The 23,011-nt window shown below is 38.7% G+C and overlaps 1 protein-coding gene across 3 annotated transcripts in view; it reads left to right on the top strand.

The window, feature by feature from the left end:
• The window catches only part of Camk4 (calcium/calmodulin dependent protein kinase IV), a 225,262-nt gene that overhangs the window by 121,848 nt on the left and 80,403 nt on the right, over window positions 1-23,011 (top strand). For all 3 annotated transcript variants that reach the window (XM_074076969.1, XM_020178863.2, XM_074076970.1), the window contains 2 exons: window positions 15,360-15,422; window positions 17,293-17,375. In XM_074076969.1, coding sequence (XP_073933070.1) covers window positions 15,360-15,422; window positions 17,293-17,375 — 146 coding nt within the window. The remainder of the gene's footprint in view (window positions 1-15,359; window positions 15,423-17,292; window positions 17,376-23,011) is intronic.

Here is a 23,011-nt window from a genome sequence, read left to right as displayed (position 1 = left end):
TTTCTCTTACATCCATTGTTAAGCCATCTTTTCATTCTAATGCTCTTCCTTTAAAAAATTATCTATCCATTTCTCACCTCTATCACTGCCACCTGAACCTACCCAGACTTCCATTATCTCTCACCTGGATAACTTCCATCGTCTCTTTTGGGTCTCCCTGCTTTTTATATTCCTAACATTCTTGTCTCTGTAAATACTGAAGTATCCTTTCAAAACTTAAACAAGACCAAGTCCTTCTGCTCTCAAAATTTTCCAGCTGTGTTAGTGATTTGCAAGCAAGACTATGATAGGAGAATAAAGAGCAAAGGGTATATAAGGGGTTAGAGGAGAAAAAGTATAAAAGGTTCTATTACAGAGTGAGAGTTCTAAAAGCCCCTTAAAACTTGTGTCATAAGTTTAAAAGGAGACCAGCCAACATAGTTGCACATTTTTTCCCCACCTACTTCTGTTAAGGCATGGGCATGTAGTAAGAGTAGAGTTTAATCAAATCAAGAGTTTTTCCTAGATGCTCCAAGACAGTGAGAGAAGGCAGAGAAGTCAGGGGTATGTGTAGAGCACTGCTTATACTGATGGACCATAGAATCTAAGAAAGAGGTAAGATAGGAGGTAGAAATCAGAATGTAATGTTTGAAATCAAAATTTTTGAGATGGTTCAATTGATGGTAATGTTAAGACTTAAGATGACCATGGGAATGGGTTTCTAAGGGGAGTCAGAGGAAGAGATGGAGGAATTGAGGAGGTGGGAAAGAAACTGAGAGGCAAGAGTGTTGAAGAAATCATCACATGATAGTTGAAGTTATTAAGAATGATGACAGTGATGGTTGAGATAGAGACATACATGCTAAAATCCAGTAGAGAATGTGACAGGAAGATTGAAGAAGGGAATATTTCAAAGAAGATGGCAGTTTTAGAGGGACATGGGAGGACTAATGACTTAGGATGTAACAATAAGGAACAAGAAGGCCATCTATTCTACTTTCAGGCTCTGTGGAATATTTCCTATTGGGAAAAAACAGGTCACCTCTTGAGACTACGAAAAAAGTGAGGCAGTCACAAAATGCCCAGATTGATGTTCAAACAAGAAGATAAAGGGAATAACTACACTTGATTAGCATTCTGTAGTTACTGGAGGTACTGGATTCATGTAGGAAAACCTCCATATTTGTATGTGTCCCACATTTGATTTTTGCACATTCAAACAGCAGTTCTTAGCTTTCAAATTCCTGTGGATTAGAACTGTCATTCTTGAATTTAACAAAACTCCAGTTGTCAAGTTTTCTCATCAAGCCTGAGTGTTGCCGCTTACTTATTGATTGTCAGAAAACAGGATGCTAAATTAAGCAGAACCCATGCAGAAGGGAATTATTGTGGAAGCTTAAAGACATCTGGTTGTGTGTTTATCCACTGACAATTTATATTCTGCATGTTTTCATAAGGCATTTGAGGAGCACAATCCTGTAAGTTGCATTGTTTTCTGGAAATCATTCAAATAAAAAATGAGCCAAAGAAGGCAGAGGAGGAATAAAGAGACAAAACAAGAAACATGCTCTCAGTTCCTGTAAGGAAAATGAAGTGAGGCTGAGCCCTTTGTGTGGAAATGCTTATATTCCCTCCTTTTCTCCAGTTTATTCACCACACTGTCTTCATCCATCATCCCCACAATGTGGAAACTGGTATTTCCTTTTTTCTTTAGTAAGTACCCAGTCCTTTCTTCTTCTTGTGTTTCCTTCCTCTTCTCCTCAATTATCTTGGTGCCACCACAGGAATACATTTGCTGTATATCTTAGTGAATGACCCATTGATCAATCCCATTCCAGGTGGAGGATTTCTTTCAATACTAAGAACTCTTAGCCAAGTATGGTGGATCATGGCTATAACCTCAGCTAGATGGGAAATAGAGATGGGATAATTGTGGTGTGAGGCCAGCCTGGGCAGAAAAAGTTAGTGAGACCCTATCTCCAAAAACAAGCTGGGCGTGGTGGTACACAGCCATAATCCCAGCTGCATAAGAAGCAGAGTAGAAGGATTGTGGTCTAAGACTAGCCCTGGACAAAAGCAAAACTCTACCTGAAAAATAAACAAAAACAAGTGACTCAAGTAATAGAACACTTGTTTAGCAAGTGCAAAGCCCAGGGTTCAAATCCAGTACCTCCAAAAGAAAAAAAAAAGCCTTGCATTCCATGATGGAATTTTGAAACTATACAAATCTGTATAATTTCTTTCATTAAAATTTTTATTAACTTTTCCTGTGTGTAATCTTCAAAATGTATTTTTTATATTGAAGGTTTATCAAAAGATATTAACGTTGGCTGTTTCAACAGTGGCTATGTGAGAATGAAAGCTTTCCTTGAATACTCAGGGTAGTTGAAGTAAAGATGCTAAAGCAAAGCTTGACAGAAAAACCCCACATTCCCAAAGCCACCTGGTGCTTCCAGAGCTCATGTCAGCAGTTAAAGCAATGACATGAAGAATGTAAGTGGGGGACAGAGATCCTTCTGAATAGCAGTAAGGCACCATAAGTTAAAAAGCAGTGCTGTGAGTCCACTGCTGTCAATCTACTTGACTGCATTTTAACAACTCCAGAATGCACTGTGTTTGGACAAATCTTTTGTGGATAGGGGCGGAGCCCTTGGAATGCCGTTTGTCCACATCATGCCCCTAAGTCAACCAGTCACACACCTGAAGTGTCTGACTTTTCTAACAAATTTTGGATTAGAGTAAGATGTGACATATGTAGAGGGGAGACAGGACATTCCAGCTGCCTACCAAAGAGGCTGAATATGCGTCCCCGAAGTACGGAAACGTTAACCTGAATGGCCAAATACCTACCTCCCCAATGGGACGTGGAAGGAGTGCCTAGGCAGTAAACTCTTCCCTCCTCTTTTCCATGGCCGGGGACCTGGTGTAGCACCTCTGGAGACTTGTGCTCATTGCATGCAGCTGCTGGATGCCTTCAAAATCGTCAGTGTGCTGATCTGTGTCACCTCCTACCTTTCTGTACTTCCATTTTTCCTCTCACTGCAATGGGTTTGAACCTTTGAAATAAAACACCAGACTCTTGATCCTTGCCTCACATCTATTTCCTGGGGAAACTGAGCTAAAGTATATCCTCTAAATTATGATTTGAGTAAAATATATTTTTATAATTGAAAATTGTTAGTAATGAAAAACCACCATTCTTCAAGGTATTGTGTAGCTACTGAAGGGACAACTTCTGGATTTCAGTATTGTGCGGTTTGTTAAAGTCATCAGTTGGTGCAGCTCAGTGCTAATTATGGTGATGCCTGGAAGCTTAACTTCAAGTGCTTCCAGATAACTGCCCATGCACTTTTATGGCCTGTTTGGAAATTGTTTTCTAGGAACTCTTACACTTTCTGAGTGGCATTGTAAGAGTTTAGACTCTGTACTGGGTTCCCCAGATATTTGGAAGGGGTATTCAAAAATGGGAAGGAAGCACTATAACTTCTGGAAAGAGAGGATTATTGGGAACCTAGACATAAGAAGACTGTGAAGACCCATACCTGTGTGACCGCCAAGATATGCCACTTTGGAGGAGATGTCCCAAACATACGATTGTGTGAAGAGGTTTAAGACATCTTCTGCTTATTCCTCTGGGAAGGATCTTCTAGGCTCAGTCTAGTCCTGTTCTTGGCTTTACAGCTACATATCTGCCTGTTTCCCTTTTCTCCTTCTCCCTTTTGACTTTACCCTCCACTAATCTTTGGCCATCAGTTCTTTGACTTACAGTTCAGGTTTTGTCACTCAGTTTACCTTCTTTGGACTGATGGTACTTTCTCTCCCACTTTTCTCTAAGCTCCTCCTAAAATTTTCATTCCCTTCACAACCTCCATTAAGTCTTGGCCTGAACCTTATCCAACCTAGGATTCAGCATTCAAGGGACTAGAAATGAGACAGAGATGAGATTTCTTTCCGTGAGGTTGCTGTTACTAGCATTTTTCTTTGCTATCATTTACTTTACCTTCAAATGAATAATTTTATATTTTCTGGTTCTCAGTTTTTTGGGGGTAGGGTGTTAGGAACCCTTCATACTTGTAAAAGTATTGAGAACCCCAAATAGCTACACATATTTACTGCATGAGATATTAAAACTAAGAATTTTTTATATTAACTATACATGAAATAAGTCCATTTTATGTTAACACCTGTAACATTTTAATGAAAATAATTCTACCAACCAAAGTAAAAAAACTGATGAGAAAAGTGACATTGTTTTGCTAAGCTCTCTATTCTCTGGCTTAATAGAAAACAACCTTGATTTTTCCATTACCTCTGCATTCAATTTGTTGTGGTTTTGTCATTGTTTGAAGCATGAGAAGAAAGTCTGACCTTATTTAGATATGAAATTGGAAAAGGGAAACTTCATGTATTCCCTCCAAGGCCCATCCATGGAAACAATGACAGAAAGTATATTGGGAAAATATGTACCCTTCTCAAAATATTTTTAAAGGGAAGCTAATTCTGAGTTCAAAACAAATGATCATCCTAGAAGATGCCATCCCAAATGTTTTAGCATGTGACCAGTTCTGAATATTTCTAGAATTAAGAACAAAGAAAAGGCATCTTGTTTTTTTAATTTTTTATTCATTTATTCATATGTGCATACGTTGTTTGGGCCATTTCTCCCCCTTGTCCCTCCACCCCCTCCCTCTCCCCCGCAACCCCTCTCACTTCCAGGCAGAACCTTTTCTGCCCTTATCTCTAATTTTGTTGAAGAGAAGACATAAGCATAATAAGAAAGACAAAGCGTTTTTGCTAGTTGAGGTAAGGATAGCTATGCAGAGAGATTCCTAGCATTGCGTCCATGCACAAGTGTCTTACAACCCAAGTTGATTCATCTCTGTCTGACCTTTTCACTAGTTCCTGATCCCCTTCCCATATTGACCTCTGTCCCTTTAAGGTTACTGTATTAGCTCCTCTGCAGTGGGGACATCAAACACTTTCATGTTTTGGGTTTCCTACCCATCCCCATACCTCCCATGTGTGCTCTCCCCTTAGCGTGTGACCCAAGTTCAACAACATTGCTGTATTTGCCCTAGATCTATAGTCCGCATATGAGGGAGAACATACGATTTTTGGCCTTCTGAGCCTGGCTAACCTTGCTCAGAATGATGTTATCCAGTTCCATCCATTTACTTGAGAATAATAAGATTTCATTCTTCTTCATGGCTGAGTAAAATTCCGATGTGTATAACTACCACATTTTCTTAATCCATTCATCAGTGGTGGGGCATCTTGGCTGTTGTGAATAGTGCCACAATAAACATGGGTGTGTAGATGCCTCTGGAGTAACCTGTGTTGCGTTCTTTTGGGTATATCCCCAGGAGTGGTATTGCTGGATCATATGGCAGGTCTATGTTTAGATTTCTAAGAAGCCTCTATATTTTTTTCCAGAGTGGTTGCATGAGCTTGCATTCCCACCAGCAGTGTGAAAGGGTTCCTTTTTCCCCACATCCTCTCCAACCCCTGCTGTTCGTGGTGTTTTTAATGATGACTATTCTAACAGGGGTGAGGTAGAATCTTAGTGTGGTTTTGATTTGCATTTCCTTTAATGGCTATGTGTTTTTTGGCCATTTGAATTTCTTCTAAGAAAAGGCATCTTAAAATGGATTATATGCTATAATTTATATTAAAAATAAATTTGCTCAAAATGCATATTTGCATTAGAAAACATTTTGTTGAATACAAAAAAATCATACGAAAGAAATTAAAGGATCCAACTATTTTGTTATCATTTTACATTGGTTAGAAATAAATGAAAACAAGGAGAACCCTAGATTATATAAATCCCAAATATGTAGTCTGAAAAATAAGTCCTAATACCACTATCCTAATTGAGGGACTTCCAAGTCCTTAACTTTTTTTTATATATCATGTAACAATGCAAATCTATTTATTTTGTGTTAGCAAGGAAATTATTTCTGACCTGAAGAGAAGATAGTCATAAAATTGCTACAGACAACATGCAGAGTGACAAGTCTAGATATCTAAAGCATGACACAAGCACTGAACTAATAAAATTGTATGGAATATAGTATTCATGCTAACTTAAATTTTAGCTGTTCATGTCACAAAATCAGAATATAAGTAACAGCTGGGCTCTGGTGGGTGACACCTGTAATCCTAGCTATTCAGGAGGTAGAGATCAGAAGATCGAGGTTTGAAGCCAGCCCAGGCAAATAGTCCACAAGACCCTATCTTGAAAACACCCAATACAAAACAGGGCTGGTGGAGTGGCTCAAGTGGCAGAGCACTTTGTAGGCCCCAAAGTGACCATGTGGAGAGGAGTGATCTGGCCAAGAAATTCTTTATTACTGGGTGGGAGAGGGAGAAAGCCGAGAGAGAGAGAGAGAGAGAGAGAGAGAGAGAGAGAGAGAGAGGCAGGGACTTAAACACCCCTCAGTGAGACTCGGCATGGTCTGATTGGTTAGGATCTTATGGTTCATGCTGATTGGAGGTTGGGGCAGAAGGAGAATTCAAGCTAGACTTGAGGCAGGACCGTGACCCTGGGAAATGGAAGTTTAAGGGTGCAGTAAGAACTGAAACCTATTGGCACCATTATTGCCAACATTCCTCCCTTTTTTGTTTGTTAAGGAAGGGGGGCGTTGTGTTCGCTCTGGCTTCTTTGAGCTGGCAAGGGGCGGCGTAGGGGAAGAGAGGGTCAGTTGGCAAACAATGTTGGGGTGCTGTGCCTCATGATGGCGTGCACCCAGGCTCCGAAAATGAAAATTTCCTCTTCCCTGAAGTTGATGAAGGTCCCTTGTAGCCATAGGTCGTAAAGAGTCTCGAGCCAATCCTCCGACCTCTGCATGGTGGGTATCAGCCAACTATCCTCACGATTTGGAGAGGTTGGTATCCCTGGAGGTACAACTGGTTAAACTTTTGATTAGCAAGAGCAGACATGTAGTATGATACAAGGGAGGAAGCTTAAGAATAGCAGAGCAAGAACATAGGCATCAGGATGGGCATTGGCCAGGAGAACCACTGTGAAATATTCCCTAGACAATTTCAAGAGTCCTCCAACTCCCTTCTCCATTTTCTAATTGTTTCTTGAGAGGTGCCACCACTGGGGGAACCCATTGAGCTTGACAGCAGTGGGTGTCATGAGAATGACCAGATGAGGGCTGGTCCATCGAAGTCCCAATGGAGAGGGTAGAAGATCCTTTTTGGAGAACAAGATGCCCTGGCTTAACAGAAATTGTTATAGGGGCAGGATCTGGTTTGCATGCTCTCTGAGAAGTTCCCTGAGAAGGCAGGTAGTCAGCCAGAGGAGCAGAGTCTGTTAGAAGCAAGTTTTTCTAAGACAAAGGGGTGGCAATACATTATCTAAGACCCAAATAGGAATATTAGGAGGAGCATAAAAAGGTATATGTTCAGGGACTACATACCTAGGGATCTAAATTCTGCAAAATCCTATAACTGCCAGGAAAGCTGTAAGCTGTCTTATGGTATGGGGATTGGGAAACAGAAGATTGGGTTGATGCATTTATGACTCAGGGAGTGAGTCTGTCCCTTTAAGGCCACACCTAGGTAGGTGACCTGTGGGAGGCAGGGGCTGTCAGGATTTAAATGTAACACTCTTGGATAAAAGAGAGCTTTGCTCATTATTTTATATAAATTGACACTTTTAACTTTTAAATGTTTGTACCATATTTACATAAAGTATAACATAACACTGTTACAAAGTGGTCATTTAAGACACATAAACAAATATGTAAATGAACTCTGATTCAGTAGTACTTAAAGCTTGACAAGATCAGCAGAAACCACAAATAATTTCTTTGATAAAATCTTTCTCTGTAACGGTTTTTTGTAGATGTTACTCAGAGCAGAACAATATTAAGGTAACCTTGTTATTTCATAGACATAGAGGATTTTAGTTTGACATGACCCTGAAAATCTTTTAGGCAACTCTTAGATTACATTCAACTTTAACTTTATCACACACTGAAGCTTTTATTATACACTTTTCAAACTTACTCAGACCTTCATACAACATACTAAACCCTTTGATGGTTTGTCCTTATCCTTCCTATTTGAAACAATCTTTAGGACAAACCCTTCTTTCCAAAATTCCTTCTCATCCAAAAAACCATTCCTTTTTCCTTTAACTTCTCAAAAAATACATTTATTACCTATCTATATCCTTTCCAGTTGTTTACTTTGTAACTTGTATTTCAAAATTAACTTTTATAAGAATTTTTAATTTATTGTAGGGGCTGGAGCAACTAACTAGTAGCCCTTGTTGTTTTAAGGAATTTATGACAGGCATAAGGCCTCATTGTCCCTCAGGCTTGAGGGGATATTGTTTTAGGTGTGGAAACTGTGAGGGATTTTTGAGTTTTATTTGAATAGGGAGGGCTGTCCTGGCTCACCCTACACTCATCTCATCAGTCCACACTATGGAATCTCTTTGTTCCTGAAGGAGGGGGCAGCAGAGATAGCTGCCTAGGGGGAGGAGAATTTGAGCTCTTAATTGAGATAGTAAATCCTGTCCCAGCAGGGACACTGGAGTTTTAGGTACTATGAGGAAAGAGTGACAGAGGAGGAGGTCTCCCCAAGAGCAGGCCAGAGGCCAGGTAAACTAGCATTCTAGGGGCTGGCCAGATTTGCCCCGAATGATAACTTTTGTCATTGGACTGGGGACCAGGAGAAAAAGGTAAAATAGAGAAATGGGCTCCATTGTCTAGGAGGAAAATGACCTTTTGTTTTTCTGCCATTACGGCTCCTCAACATTGATGCCAAGAAGTGGAGTGTGGACAGGAGGCTTGGACCCATCAATCCATAGAAGGTGGCACCTTGTCTTCCATCTGGTGATGGGGGCACTTAGACCTCCAGTGGTTACCCTTGCAGAGGGCAGGGTCCCGGTTGGGGGTGGGGCTGTCTCCTGGGCTGTCCCCCCTTTAAGCATTCTCTGCAGAAGTGCCCTTCCTGTCCACCGTGGTAGCAAGTTCAGGCTACAGGCCCCAGTCAGGTGGGGCCCACTCTGAGAGCAGCAATGAGGCCATGGTGTCTCTTATCTTTTTCTCTCCTGTTAGTAAGGTCCCGGACATATAGACATAGCTATAAATACAGACATGGCTAGCTGTATTACTTGGTTCAATGACTTCTCCCTTCAGCCACAGTCTGAGTTTTTTACGAATATCTGGGGCTGACTGTTAGAAATTTATCTTTGAGGAGAATCTCTCTCACCTGTGACTCTGAGTCCACTGTGGTATGCTTTCTGATAGCGTCCTTAAGATGCTACAGAAAGGTAACAGTATTTTGTTTGTTTATTCGTTTATGGTTGTTGCTGTAAAGTAAAGTTGTTATTTTACATTGACACCTGACACTCTGAAGAGCAAGTCTCTGAACTATTCTGGGCCTCAGTTTCCTCACTTGAAGAATGAGGGATCTGGTCTAGGTTAAACTATGTTTTTCTACTATGAGATGGCTGAATTGACATTAATGCCACTTATCTTCTTTACCATTTTTTTATTTTTTAATAATACTGGGGAATTGAACTCAGGGCTTTGCACATGCTGGGCAGACATTCTCCCATTGAGCTACTTCCTCAGCCCCAAATATTATTATTATTATTATTTTTACATTCGCTGTACTGGGCTTGAACTCAAGACTTTATGCTCGTAAAGCAGCACACTACTGCTAGAGTCACATAGTCATTTCCAACCTGAGTGGCCTGGGCCAGAACCCATTGCTTCTCTAATGAGGTAAGAGTCTGGTCTAGTAGAAGCAAAATATCCTGTCATGTCAGTTGAAAGGTTTGGATCACAGAGATAAAGGCTTGATTATATTTGTCTGGGCATCAGTACAGCTGTTTAGATGTTTTTAAATTTCCCTTAGATCTGATAACTGGAAGGGGACATAAGACTTGCCCTCTTCCTGCCATTGCCTGTTGGAGAGGGAAGCACTCATTAAGAGGTTGTGAGTACTGGGGTGGCTTAGAAGGTAGAAATTTGTATAGGGGACCTCAGTTTACTTTTTTACTTTTATAGGAAAGGTCTAATTGGAGTATGGTATTGTAATTTAAGGAACCCTGTAAAGGCCACTTCTCTTGGTCACCCAAGGCAAACTGAGGCCAACCTCAGTACAAAGCTTCCAACATCTACTGGCCAGAGGTATGAAAAGGCTTGGACATAATGGAATCTCTCCCCATCGTCCCGATCGCTCACAGTAGTTATATGTCCCATAAAAGGTTGGGATCTAAAGACCCAAAAAGGGGCCAGTGACTTTGGTTGTCTAAAGGATAAGTGGGCCAGATTTGAGTGCAAAAGCAGATTAAGTTTTTTGGTTTTATATCTGGGGTCAAACCCAAGGTGTCCAAATTATTGAGGAGGCATCTCAGTGGGGAATCAGATGGCAAAGAGGAGGTGGCCCCATGGTGGGAGCCAGTTAGAAGGATATATGGTATCATGTGGTATCCCCATGCAGCTCGAATATCCTGAGAATGGTACAGGCACACAAGAAGCTGTCGTCAGCGCATTCAAGTGGCTTGTAGGGCCCCTGGAGCCCAGAGGCTGTGGGTCACCTGGTGCCGGCCTTTTCGACGCGCGGTCTCTGAGACCCACGACATAATAGACCCAAGCCAAAGAAAGGGAACCCCTCTCTACTGTCTGAGCCCCAGAGATAGCCAAACAGGGGAAATGCTCTAAACCCCAGAGACACCGAAGTGAGAGCCCAAAAAGGGTATGTGGACTCACCAAAGAATGTCTGGTGTTGGATGCGAGTGACGGTAATTGGGAGGATGACTCCTGGCTAGTCACGTCCTCAGGGTGGTCATGGGGTGAGTCAGAATCGGTGTCCCACCAGGATTAGTGGGGAGACCCAATCCGAGTCTTGGCACCAAATGTAGGCCCCAAAGTGACCACATGGAGAGGAGTGATCTGGCGAAGAGATTCTTTATTGCTGGGTGGGAGAAGGAGAGAGTCGAAAGAGAGAGAGAGAGAGAGAGGGAGAGAGAGAGGGAGAGAGAGGGAGAGAGAGGGGCAGGTGCTTTAATACCCTCAGTGAGACTTGGCATGATCTGATTGGTTAGGATCTTATGGTTCATGCCAATTGGAGGTTTGGGCAGAAGGAGAATTCAAGCTAGACTTGAGGCAGGACTGTGACCCTCGGAAACAGAAGCTTAAGGGTGCAGTAAGAACCAAAACCTATTGGTGCCATTATTGCCAACACACCTGACTAACAAGTGTGAGGCCCTAAGTTCAAACCCTACTACCGCCAAAAACAAAAAAAGAAGGGTAACAATTTGAGAGGAAGGATGTAAATTTGCTTCACTATAGTAACTTTTATTATTGTTATAGCATATTGTACACCTTAAATATGCTTAACAAATTTTTTAAAAGATAACAATCTGTATCAGAATTATCTTTAACAGCATCTCAGAAAGTGAAATAGAAGGTGAGGCAAGAGGACTGAAGAAGACTGCCAAAGATGTCTGCGCATTCTGGCCATGATTCTCTACAAGTGCAGTATTTCTTGCTCAATGGAAAATTTTCATGAAGATTATAATTTTTTCAGTAAATCAAGTAACTTTCACAGTCTCATTCTATTGCTTTCATCCCTCCTGAACCACGCTGTCTAAATCCCAGTGAGTGAGCTTCCTGACATAAGTGACTGGTCGTCACTGACCACGTATCACACTGTCTATGTACCAGGGATAAAGTCTAATAAATCATTCCTCATTTTATATTAGCAATACTGTGATTTTAAGTGGCTGGTAGTGTCCAAAATCTTTTAGAATAATCCCACTGTTTAAATAATGGCAGTATTTCAATTCATACACAGTGATCTTCCACAGAATAAGGGAGGTTTTATAACAAAATAAATTCTTCCTTTACACTTTAACTATCTTCAGGTGGAATTATGCAGATAAGTCTTATCCTCTAAATTAGATTATAATCTTCGGGAAAGACCTTATTTGGTTTTCATATGTCTCACATTGTATAATAAGGAGCCAAGCATATAAGATCTATATGCAATGTACTCATTACACATGCATTAAACAATAAGTTCAGAAGTATTTGCATCTCCATTTTTTGTTTTTAAGTAGATTTGATTTTTATGTTTTTCCTGCCTTGGAAGTTTTGAGACCATGATGAAAACTACGGATCCTCTTCTGTCCCACAAATCACATAGACTTCAAGAACTGCTTTGTCCAAATTTTGACTCCAACTTTTAATAGTGACTAAGGCCATCATTTTCCTGGCTGCTTCACTTCCCTTCAACTTATCCCACTGGTAACATCAAAACAACTGCAAAGTGACAGCCTAGAAGTAGAGACTGACATAGTAGATTTGAGGCACAGATGCTACGATAGTCTGCTAGGGTTATTCACCAGCTAAGCCATTGTTTTACATCAGTTTTCCAATACTGATTCAAAAGGACCTGATGACCCTGTTTTGTGTTACTGCTACATAGTCAAAATTTGAATATTAAACCTACTGCTAGCAACACTGTTCTAAATTAATAAGAATGATTTAATATTAGTCAGGGACATGGAAGAAAAACAGAAATAGTAATACTTTAGAATCTTATGCAAATGTAAAAGGGAGAGAATGAATATTAAAATTAATCAGCCAAAGAGTCATCATTGTCAGCCAATAGCCATATTTCGGGAGAGCCGAGACCCCTATTTTCTCTCAACTTGAGTCAAAGGAGAGGGCCCATGATCATGCTTGGTCTTGTCATAGTTACATATCAGCTAGCTAGCAAAAGGCATCAAAAATAGACAAGGCCAATGAGAACACTACTAGAGATTAGCACATACAGTTGAGTGAGTGTATAGATGTGAGGCTGAGGAATACAGACTTGTAACTTCTGTGGCCATATTTCCTGACATTTGGAAAAAAGAAAAGGAGAGACAGACACAAATAAGGCGGGAGATACATTGCTTGAGTTTAAACCTCTGGGTTCAGCTGTATCTTTGAATAGACATATTTCAGTTTCCCAGTTACATGTGCGGATACATTGCCTTTGGGGCTAAGTGAGTTTGAGCTAGGTATTGGTTACTTGTAACTGAAAAAGTTTTGATAAATACATAATCTATTTGAATCATGTGAAGGGTGACACATTAGTGTCTGGAGAAGACTAGTTGAGCAGCTTCTGAGTCATATAGCACCTTATCAAGATGAATGCTTCCATTATTCCTTCACCATGAAATTCCCAGAGCCTCTCAATGTGATGTACTCATTTGAGTTAGGATATTTCTTACCAACTTGTTTTTCTCTTCACAGTGAATCTGCCCTGCCCATATTAGCTGTCAGGTATGAAAATGGAGAGATTATAACTTCCTTCTCTCTTTTTAGTCAGAATTTATAGCTAATGCTACATTTTATGTGGGATATTCATTCATATTTTAAGAAATATGATGGTTACATTGACATATAAATAGTATATATGTGGAATATGTTTTGTTTTGTAGTATTGTGAATAAATTTTAACACTCTTAATTTTCTTTGACAAAAATGTATTAAAGCACACTGAGCATCATAACTGACTGCAAGAATGACCAAAACATTTTAATAGTTTAAGAGATTTTACCATGATGATATTGCTATTAGCATTTTATTATGTACAATAGTGAAATAGACTGGAAAAAAATCTCTGACTTGGATGGGAGTTATTTCACATTTCCTTATGAACATTTTTCTTCTCATAAATACTATAAACATTTATAAATGGTGATTGATCTCCTTAATGTCATCTAGGGTCTGACAAAATTTAATTTGCTGGCAAAATATAAATATGGTATATTTATATGCTATAACCAAAGAAAAGAAAATGTAAGTTTATAAAATTCCTTTGAGCATTCCTTCTTTATTTTCCAAGAATGCATCCTTGTTGGTTACATTTGTGTTCACTCACCATTACCGTTAGCAAATACACATTAAATGAAGGGGTGTTATTGTTCATCATCTTAAAATTCATGGTTGGTTATCACCACTGAAGTGGGCTTGATTTTCTCCTCAAGCCCATTCTTTCTTCCTCAGGAGAAGTAACTCAGAGGGTAGAACCCATTGTTCTTTTAAAGCACCCTCTTGTGTATGCCCACAGTTTGTCAATTGCACATAAACCTCTTCATATTGTGTTCTAGAACCATATGAATTCTCACAGTCCAACAGTTCTTGATTGCTTATATGGCAGAAACCACAGTAAGATGGCAGGTATCATCTGTATATTACATGGATGAATTTTGTCTGAAGAAGAGTACACTCAGTCTTTTCTGTCTATATGGCTTTTAGAGATCTGGAACTACAATTCACTGTGGTTAAAAGAGTCCATTATAAACCTAGAAAGGGAGAGCATCCCTAATTTTGAAGGTGGTAAGTTAAATTGACCTTTGTCCCTCAAAAAGAGATCAAGTGGTAAACCAACTAGTGTTCTTTAATGACCAGCAATAGAGGGGAACTCTGAATAACATGCAGAAAAAGGAAATTTAATAGCTCATATAATTAGAAAGTTCAAAGGAAAAGCTAGTTTATTTATACTTGAATGCAGGGAAGAAATGATATCAACAGTACTCTTTCTTCATATCTCAGTAATTATTTTTCTGTATTGGCTTCATTTTCAGTGAGGTGGTTGCCATATGTTATTTAAAAAATGGTCACTGTTAACAGCAGAGCTTACCTTATTTTACTCTCAGAATTTCAGAGAGAAAGAGAATACCTCTTTCTTGATTATTTGAGCACAGTTTTTAGAGAAGATCTTCTAGGAGACTCTTAGGTCTCCTAAATATCCTTGATGCTATTGCTGTAACCAGGAAATCAGATACTCTTGATTTGTTAGGTTGGATTATGTAGTACCTCTGAATGCAGAAGGTAGGTGGAGTAATTGATAGCTCCATTGGGATTGAGACAGAGACCTCCATAAACGAAAAGAAGAGAAGGGTGAGGGGTACATTGAGATGAACTTGTTGTGCTAAGTGATAAGACTGATGATGGTGATTTTTGTAGGAAAGGGAGGAAGATGCCATGGGAAGGTCTGATGACTTGTGACCCCTATTAGTTACTTGCTCTACTTCATCTCTGAAGCATAGAGGACATACAGCTGACTAAGAAAGGAGGAAGAAAACACAAGAAACAATCTCAGAGTTGAGCATGTTAGCATATGCTTTTAATGCCAGCACTTGGGAACTGAGGCAAGAGGATTACACATTGGAGTCCAGCCTGGGATACATAGCGAGATCTTGTTTCAAAAAAGAAAAGAAAAAATTAGGAATTAGCCACACTTAATTGTCTGATTCTCCTAGGTAGCTAAGGCTGTTTCTGATCTCTGTTTCAGTGAAGATGTTTCTAAGGGGGGAATTTCTTTCAGTTTATCTCTTTTATTTTACCTTTTAGGTGGACAAAAAAATCGTAAGAACTGAGATAGGAGTTCTTCTTCGCCTCTCACATCCAAATATTGTAAGTGGTTTTCAACCTACTATTTCAAATAATTTCCAAAACTTCACAATGGGGTTCTTGTCCTTCACTGTTCGTGTTGATAACAAGAAGGGGATTCATCCATTCTGGGAGCCACAGTGGCCCAGTTCCTGCCCTCATCTCACTACATTTTCATTTCTTTGGCTGAATAAATCTTACAAATGTATTCAGTCAGTTTCAAAATGGATGGATTAGCACAATATATTATGTCTCTTTTCATGCATAAAAAGATAAAGTTGGAGAGTTTTGTTTTGCTTTAATAAAACACTGGCTTTCTCCCTCTTTTGTGTGACTATCTTATTAATATACCATTTCCAAAATGCCTGTGAAGAAAATGCATTGCTTTCTGAAGTCAGTTCACTGTTCTTTGAGAGTGTCTGCTTCAGAAACAATGTGAAGAGGCAAATAAATGATGTATTTTAATAGGGAATATAAAATGTCTTCAGAAATTCTGCCTTAAGCTATGACCAGAAAATGCCTCTGAGGAAAATGTTTAGTGAAAAGCTTTTTTGAACCAATGAAGTGAAAAAGAACAAAATCATATTTTCAGCCATAACTTATTTTTATGAATTAAGCCATCTTAACAAAATATTTTGTCCATGTCTCTGAGAAAATTGTGATCTCTGAGGGGATGACCTGAAATGCTTAGGCTGAAGGAAAAGCACTTAAAACTTAATGTATTAGTTAAGGATGCACTTAGCTGTAAACCAGCAAGTATTTTTTTTTTTCTTTTTTCTTATTCAGAATCATAAAGCAGGCAGTTTCTAGCACTGGTTCAGCTCCTCGGTGACACATCCTGGATCCAGACACCCATCCTTGGTCTTGCCATTCTTAGTGCATTGATGTCACCCTCATGTCTTTCCTTCATTGGCAGCTCCACAGTTTTCACAAATCCTCAGGTCTAGATTCAAGGAAGAAGTTGATAGGGCCTCAGTAGCAAAGTCAGATTAGAAACATTTTCTCAGAAACTGCTGCAGCAGAATTCTCTTCAAATTTTATTGACTAAAATTGGCAACAGCATCTCCCTTAATTTCATGGAGGCTAGTAGTTTGGAGAATAGAGTTGTCATAAATAACTTAGACATTGTGATCCTCAGTGTGGGGCTAGGCACCTTGCTTCCCTGAACAAAATGAAGTAGGGGAAAGGGCTTTAGATAAGTGATTAACAAAATGTCATACTCAATCACTATGATTACATTAACCATGTCTTTCCATTCTAAAGAGAAGTCAATGTGAATTTTTTTTCTCAAATGTAGATCAATCATAATCTCTAGATTCTCAAATGTATAGGAGAAAATACCCCAAATCGGTTAGATTATCTGAATGTGATGAAATCTCTGGTGTGGTCAATCAAATGTTTGCCATCACTATTTTTCCCAACGACCCCTTCACAAACCTGCAGCATCTTATCTGCTGAAGCTATCCTTTACATACAGACTTTAACCTGATCCAGTCCTGCTTCAGACTCCTAATTACAGGTGCCCTATTTCCAAGAGAAAGAAGCATTTTTCATCTATAATCAACCCTGGTGCTTTCAAATAGTTTAGGAAGTTTGAGGTTTTTTTGATTCTAAAGAAATTAAGAAATTTGGAATATTTAGTTATTTAGGTATTGTTTCTAAGGCTGGTACTTTTCAACTATCAGAAAAATGTCAAAATTCAATAGGACCTTTGAAAAATTTGAGGTAACTGACAAAATCAACAAAAAAATATGGCAATTATCTTCATGATACTAAAGGATCTAATACATTACTATTGCAGAGAGTATTGTTTTAATCATGATTTTAGACATTTTTAAAAATAGATGTAAATAAAGAATTTGTTATACTCTTTTTTATATGTATCTTTCCCCAGATAAAACTTAAAGAAATATTTGAAACCCCTACAGAAATCAGTTTGGTCCTAGAACTCGTCACAGGAGGAGAACTGTTTGACAGGTGAGTTGGATCTGGAAATCTAACCACTGCCATCTTTGCTTTTGGCCATCAAAAAAATAATCTAAGGGAAATTTCTTCTTAGATTCTCCTTAATTTCTCCTTAATCTAAGGGAAATTTTTCATAATAAAAGATCATGCTAGTTGATACATTTTCCTAAAATAAGTCTTAAGAATGTTGAAGGAATGTGGATGATATTTGATAAGATATATGTAGCTGAAAATTTGAGATGCTTGGTAAATGAAAAGAGAAAGAAACACTATGATAATGTCTACTTGCCTTCCCAAACATTTATCTCCCCAATAAAAAATAAAATTTCTAAAATCGTATTAAATTTTAATTAAATAGCAAGATTTATGAGAATTTGTGTGGGGGGGCAAGGATTGGGGTTTGAACTCAGGGCTTCATGCTTGCAAAGTAGGTACTCTGCTTCTTGAGTCACACCTCTAGTCCATTTTGTTCTGGTTATTTTGGAGATGGGGTCTTATGAACCATTTGCCCTGGCTGGCCTCAAACCAAGATCCTCCCAATCTCAGCCTCTCAAGTAGCTAGGATTACAGGTGTGAACCACGGGTCCAGCAATTTATAAGAATATTTTGTGAGAAAATACTGGAGGAAAAATCATAGGAAATTAAACATATACTATAATAGTGTTCTCTATTATGATCCCAAAGCTCATAAAAGTCAATACTCTTCAAATGATTATTTTTAAACCTATTTTCTTTAATAGTCTATGTAATGAGTCCCATATTCCTGGGCAAAATATGTTCCATTTTTGCCAGTTACTGCCAATTTTGAATGTCTGTTCATAGTTCATCACTCAAAGCAGAGGTCTGAAAATGGGAGGGAAACCTGGCAGGGCAATTATGAGGCAAATACGTTTTAAGTTTCCACAGTTTTCCACCTTCTCCACCTACTCAGGAAAAACCTTGTGAAACTTTTAATGAACTCATCAGGGTAGACAACAAAGAATGGAATTGGAAAAAGATAAAGAGACTAAGGTATATATTATAAATGGTAGGAAGCTAATCCAAGGTATGGTTAAAAAATGGGGAAGAAGAGAATTGGGCTGTGGTTTAAGGAGGAGACAGAAGAGAAACTGAGGGTCTGGATCATAGTAAATAGTCCATAAATATTTATGGAATGAGTGAATGAATGAGCTAATGTTACAAAGAGTGGACTCTAAAGGAGAAAGCTATCTAAAAAGGACTGGTTTTGATTGTGCTGAGAGAGGAACACGCCCCCCCTCCTACTATGGTATGAATGTTGTGTTGCCCCAAATTCATGCATTGAAACCCTGACTCCTAAAACAATGGCATTTGGAGATGAGGCCTTTGGGAGGTGCATCGATTATAAAAGCAATGCCCTATGAACGTGTTTAGTGTCCTTATAAAAGAGGTCCAAGAGAGATCCCTCACCCCTTCCTTTACGTGAGAAAACAGTGAAAAGTCTGTGTCTATAATAAAACTAGCTTTTAACAGACTGAACCTGCGGGTGCCTGGACCCTGGACTTCCTAACCTCCAAAACTGTGGGAAACAAATGCCTGTTGTTTAAAAACCATCCAATTAACAATAGTTATAGCAGCCCAAAGATGTCTCCTTCCCACCCTTACTCCATCCACCCAGTTGATTTTTTCTGCCTCAAAAGCTTCCCAAAGTGAAGCTTTTCATATTGTTTTTTAAATGTTCTGTCTCTTAACCTTACCCAATAAAGATCTGAATCTTTAAATGAGAAGAACCAAAATGGCCCAGTTAGGTTGGAAGTACATGAGGGTCTTTAACAGATGATTAATTTTGTTTATATGTGTGTTGAAACTTCCTTATAACAGGTAGAATTTAAAACTGGTAACAGTATGACTATTTTCATGTTTTTCAACACCCTCTTAAGCTAACTTTTTTTCATGACACATTCCTTATCTAGGTGCATTAACAATGTACAGTTAGTGGAAACATGAGAACTCTCTAAGACCTTCCATATTTCTCTACTAATTGTGGTTTATTAAAAAGAAATCTCATGTTCTTTAATTGTAAATAATTGCAGATAGGACTGCTGTACTGAAGCTATATATATCTATCAATAGCATTTACTATTTACCTAACTGACTGTATTTATTTGGATTAATTTGGAATCAAGAGTCTCCCCTTTGTCCCAAGTTTTCTTCCACAAAAAAATGGGGGTTAGAATTTAATTCATCACTAGAAAAAAAAATTAAATGCTATTAATAAATTTCATTTGCACAAATAAATGAGTGAAATTTTCAGATTTACAGAAGCCAGATGCACACCTGTAATTTAAATACTCAGGAGATTAAGGTAGGAGGATCTCGAGTTCAAGGCCGGCGGGGCTTCATAGTGAATTCCTGGCCAGCCTTAGTTACATAGCAAGACCCTGTCTCAAAAAACCAAAAGCAAAACAAACAAGCAAAAAGAGCTAGATTTAAAGAAGACATTTGAAAAATGGCAAATAGCCAGTAATGCACTCAACACTGTAGGTACTGTTAGTAGCTTTAGAAGATAGGCATTTTTTTCCTGAATACTGTTGTTCACATCATTGATGTAGCTGAGATGAACTCGGCTTCTATAGCTACTTAACCCTGTAGTTATCTTTAAATTGTATCAAGCTGAAAATATACCCCTGCATAATTATCCAATGTATTATTTTTTCCCTTGAGAGTTAAAAAAAAATCATAATATGGTCTCTTTTTTTTGTGTATATATGTCAAACTCAAATTTATTTAATTGTGATGAGAAGAATTCATTTCTGGTCTAAGAATGGCTCTAATATTACCTAATGAATAAACTAATAGATCAATTGATGGAGAGATAACCATGTTACTCCATGATAGTCAAGCTAGATCCATTTTATTAGCAAAAGATCTATTCTCTGATGCTGATAAAAAAATTGATCATATTAAAAATCCAAGTAGACTGTACTGTTTCTTGTAGAATCTAAATGATTAGCGATTTTGGAATCAAATCGGTGCTTTCTGTGTCCAGGAAAAATCATAGATATATATAGGTATACATAAACCTACATAATTATGTCATCATGGGGAGAAAAGTCTCCCAAAGTTTCTTTCAATCCTTCTCAATCTTAACACCCTTTAAGACCTCAACGTCATTTTCTCCAAACTTTTTAAGTGGACAAAGTTTGAAGTTCTTTCCTTTAAAAGTAAATTTTCAAGGTTTTTTTTTTCAGAAAATGATTGTATTTTATCAAACTTAATTTAGCAGTATCTTTAGTCTTCTAATTAAATCAAGAGTATTTTCCCAATCTTTTTTTTTATTGTTTTATTATTCATATGTGCATACAAGGCTTGGGTCATTTCTCCCCCCTGCCACCACCCCCTCCCTTACCACCCACTCCACCCCCTCCCTCTCTCCCCTATTTTCCCAATCTTTGAAGATTCATATGTATATAAGTTTTTCAACCTAGATATTTTAAATATATCTTTTTATAAGGTTTTATCTGGCTTTACGTGAAGAAAACATATACTTTGATTCAGACTGGATGTATAGGCTACTTTTTCTAGAAGCTTGGCCATGAAAGAAAGAACAGATGTTAGGCTGCTGAAGGAGGCATGAGATAAGTAGAGACTTACTGTTTTAAGCTGTAACTCTGGGAGCATAGTCATTTTCTAGTGGGAAGGAGCCCATAAGAAGCAAGAGAGGCATAGCTGAGAAGGACTTATACTTGGAACATCTCTGAGAACACACAAAGGAATGAGATCTATAGTCAAAGGGATTTGTTTAGGATGGGAAAATGTTCTCTTTCTCAAAAGCAGAAAGAAAGCAACAAGATGCAGAAAAATCAAAGAACCTAGATAAGTCAAAGCAAAGTTGGAAGAATCACTGATAGGACTGCAATATAATTCTACCTTAGTTATAAACTAGTAAATTAGTCTGTAACTCTTTTATGAATGCTGGCAGAGAAGATCTGAGCCTCCTGGGTCAGAAACAAAGGACTTTAGTTCTCACAGCCCAATAAATACTAATGGTATCAGCAAGTTTGGGTCACAGTGCCCCTTCCCTTTTTTTTCTTTTTGTATCAGTGTATATTAATTGTAGAAGGGGTTTCATTGTGATTTTTTTCATACAGGCATATAATGAACTTTGATCAAATTTACCCCCTCCATTACCATTTCTTACCCCCTTGCCTCCTTTATTAAGCAACTTTTAATGGATTTTGTCATTGTTTTCATTCATGCATATGAAGTACTTTGATCATATTCACACCCCCATTATTCCCTTCTTTTGCCCTCTGCCTTCCCATAAGTTCCCACTCCAAAACAGCACTCCCCCCATTTTATACTGATGTCAGTGTTTTTGGATTTTTTTAAGGTCTAGATTTCTCATATGAGAGAGGACATATACTACTTGTCTTCCTCACTCTGGCTCATTTCACTTAATATGATGATTTCCAGTTCTGCCCATTTTCCTGCAGATGACATAATTTCATTCTTCTTTATGCCTGAATAATATCCCATTGTGTCCTTCACATTCTTGGGACAGCACAGCAGGGCTAGGTGTATGCCTGCACATAAAGCAGGGCATGTTACAAGAGGAGAAATAACTCTAATGCCACCAGCTGGAGAATGAACAAAATGTACAATGGAATACCATTCAGTGTTTTAGAAAAAGACTTCTTTTGAAGTGCACTACAATATGGATGAGCCTCAAAAGCACTATGTTTAGTTAAAAAAAAAAGCTAAACACAAAACAACTATATATGGTATTACTCCATTTATGTGGAAGCTCCAGAAGGGGCAAACCTATGGCGACAAAGCAAAGTAGTGGCTTCCTGGGGCTAGGAATGGGAGTGTGTTGGAGTATAATGTGTTCAGATAGTCCAGACTTGATAGCTTCTATTTTTCCGGTATTGTTAGAGACAGGAAATGTATCTTCTAATAATGGCTGGGTGAGAATGGATTAGGGCACTTAAAAAAGGAAGTGATGAAATGTGAAAGGGGGAATGTGAACGGAGAAGGGCACGAGCAAAGACATTTGAGGAGCACTGCGTGTCTGCTGAGGCTGAGCTATGTGGATGAAGAATCTCATCTGTGACATTTTGAATCATTGGCCACACCCCTCCAACTCTTGCTTGCAGTTTTTGACAGCATTTGTTTCCCTTGGATTTTTCAGTTAGTTATTTCCTTCTTGATCTCTTTCTGAGTTCCTCTTCCCTTCACCTCTTAAGTATCTACGTTTCCCGTAAATATCTTCCTACATTCTCCGTAGGTGAGTTCAATACTCAATCATACATTGGTGACCACAATCTCAGCAAAGATGAAAACTGTGTTATCAATAGTCTAATAAAAAGGCATTTTTGCCAGAAAGCTTCATTGTCACCTCTAAATCAGTGTCCTCAAGTGAATTTAACATCTTTCCCTCAGTTCTCAATCTTGCTTTCCCGCCCAACCTCTGTGTACTGACTCACCGATTAAACTAAGTAAGCAGCGTTGGCTTCTCTCTCTTCATTTCACTTCTGCCTCTTCCCCCAAATTCTTCTTGTGATCAGCGCTCACATTCATTCCTTCACCCCTTCCCCATTGCTTCTGCCCAACGGGCTTCCCATTCCCTTTCCCTTTGCAACAGAATCCTAACTAGTGTTAGGTTCACTCCCTTCTGTGTTTAAACC

Source organism: Castor canadensis, chromosome 6 (genome assembly GCF_047511655.1).
Source record: "Castor canadensis chromosome 6, mCasCan1.hap1v2, whole genome shotgun sequence".
Classification (NCBI taxonomy): Eukaryota; Metazoa; Chordata; class Mammalia; order Rodentia; family Castoridae; genus Castor; species Castor canadensis.
Note: the sequence above shows the minus strand (reverse complement) of the source record. Positions and strands in the feature narration are given on the sequence as shown.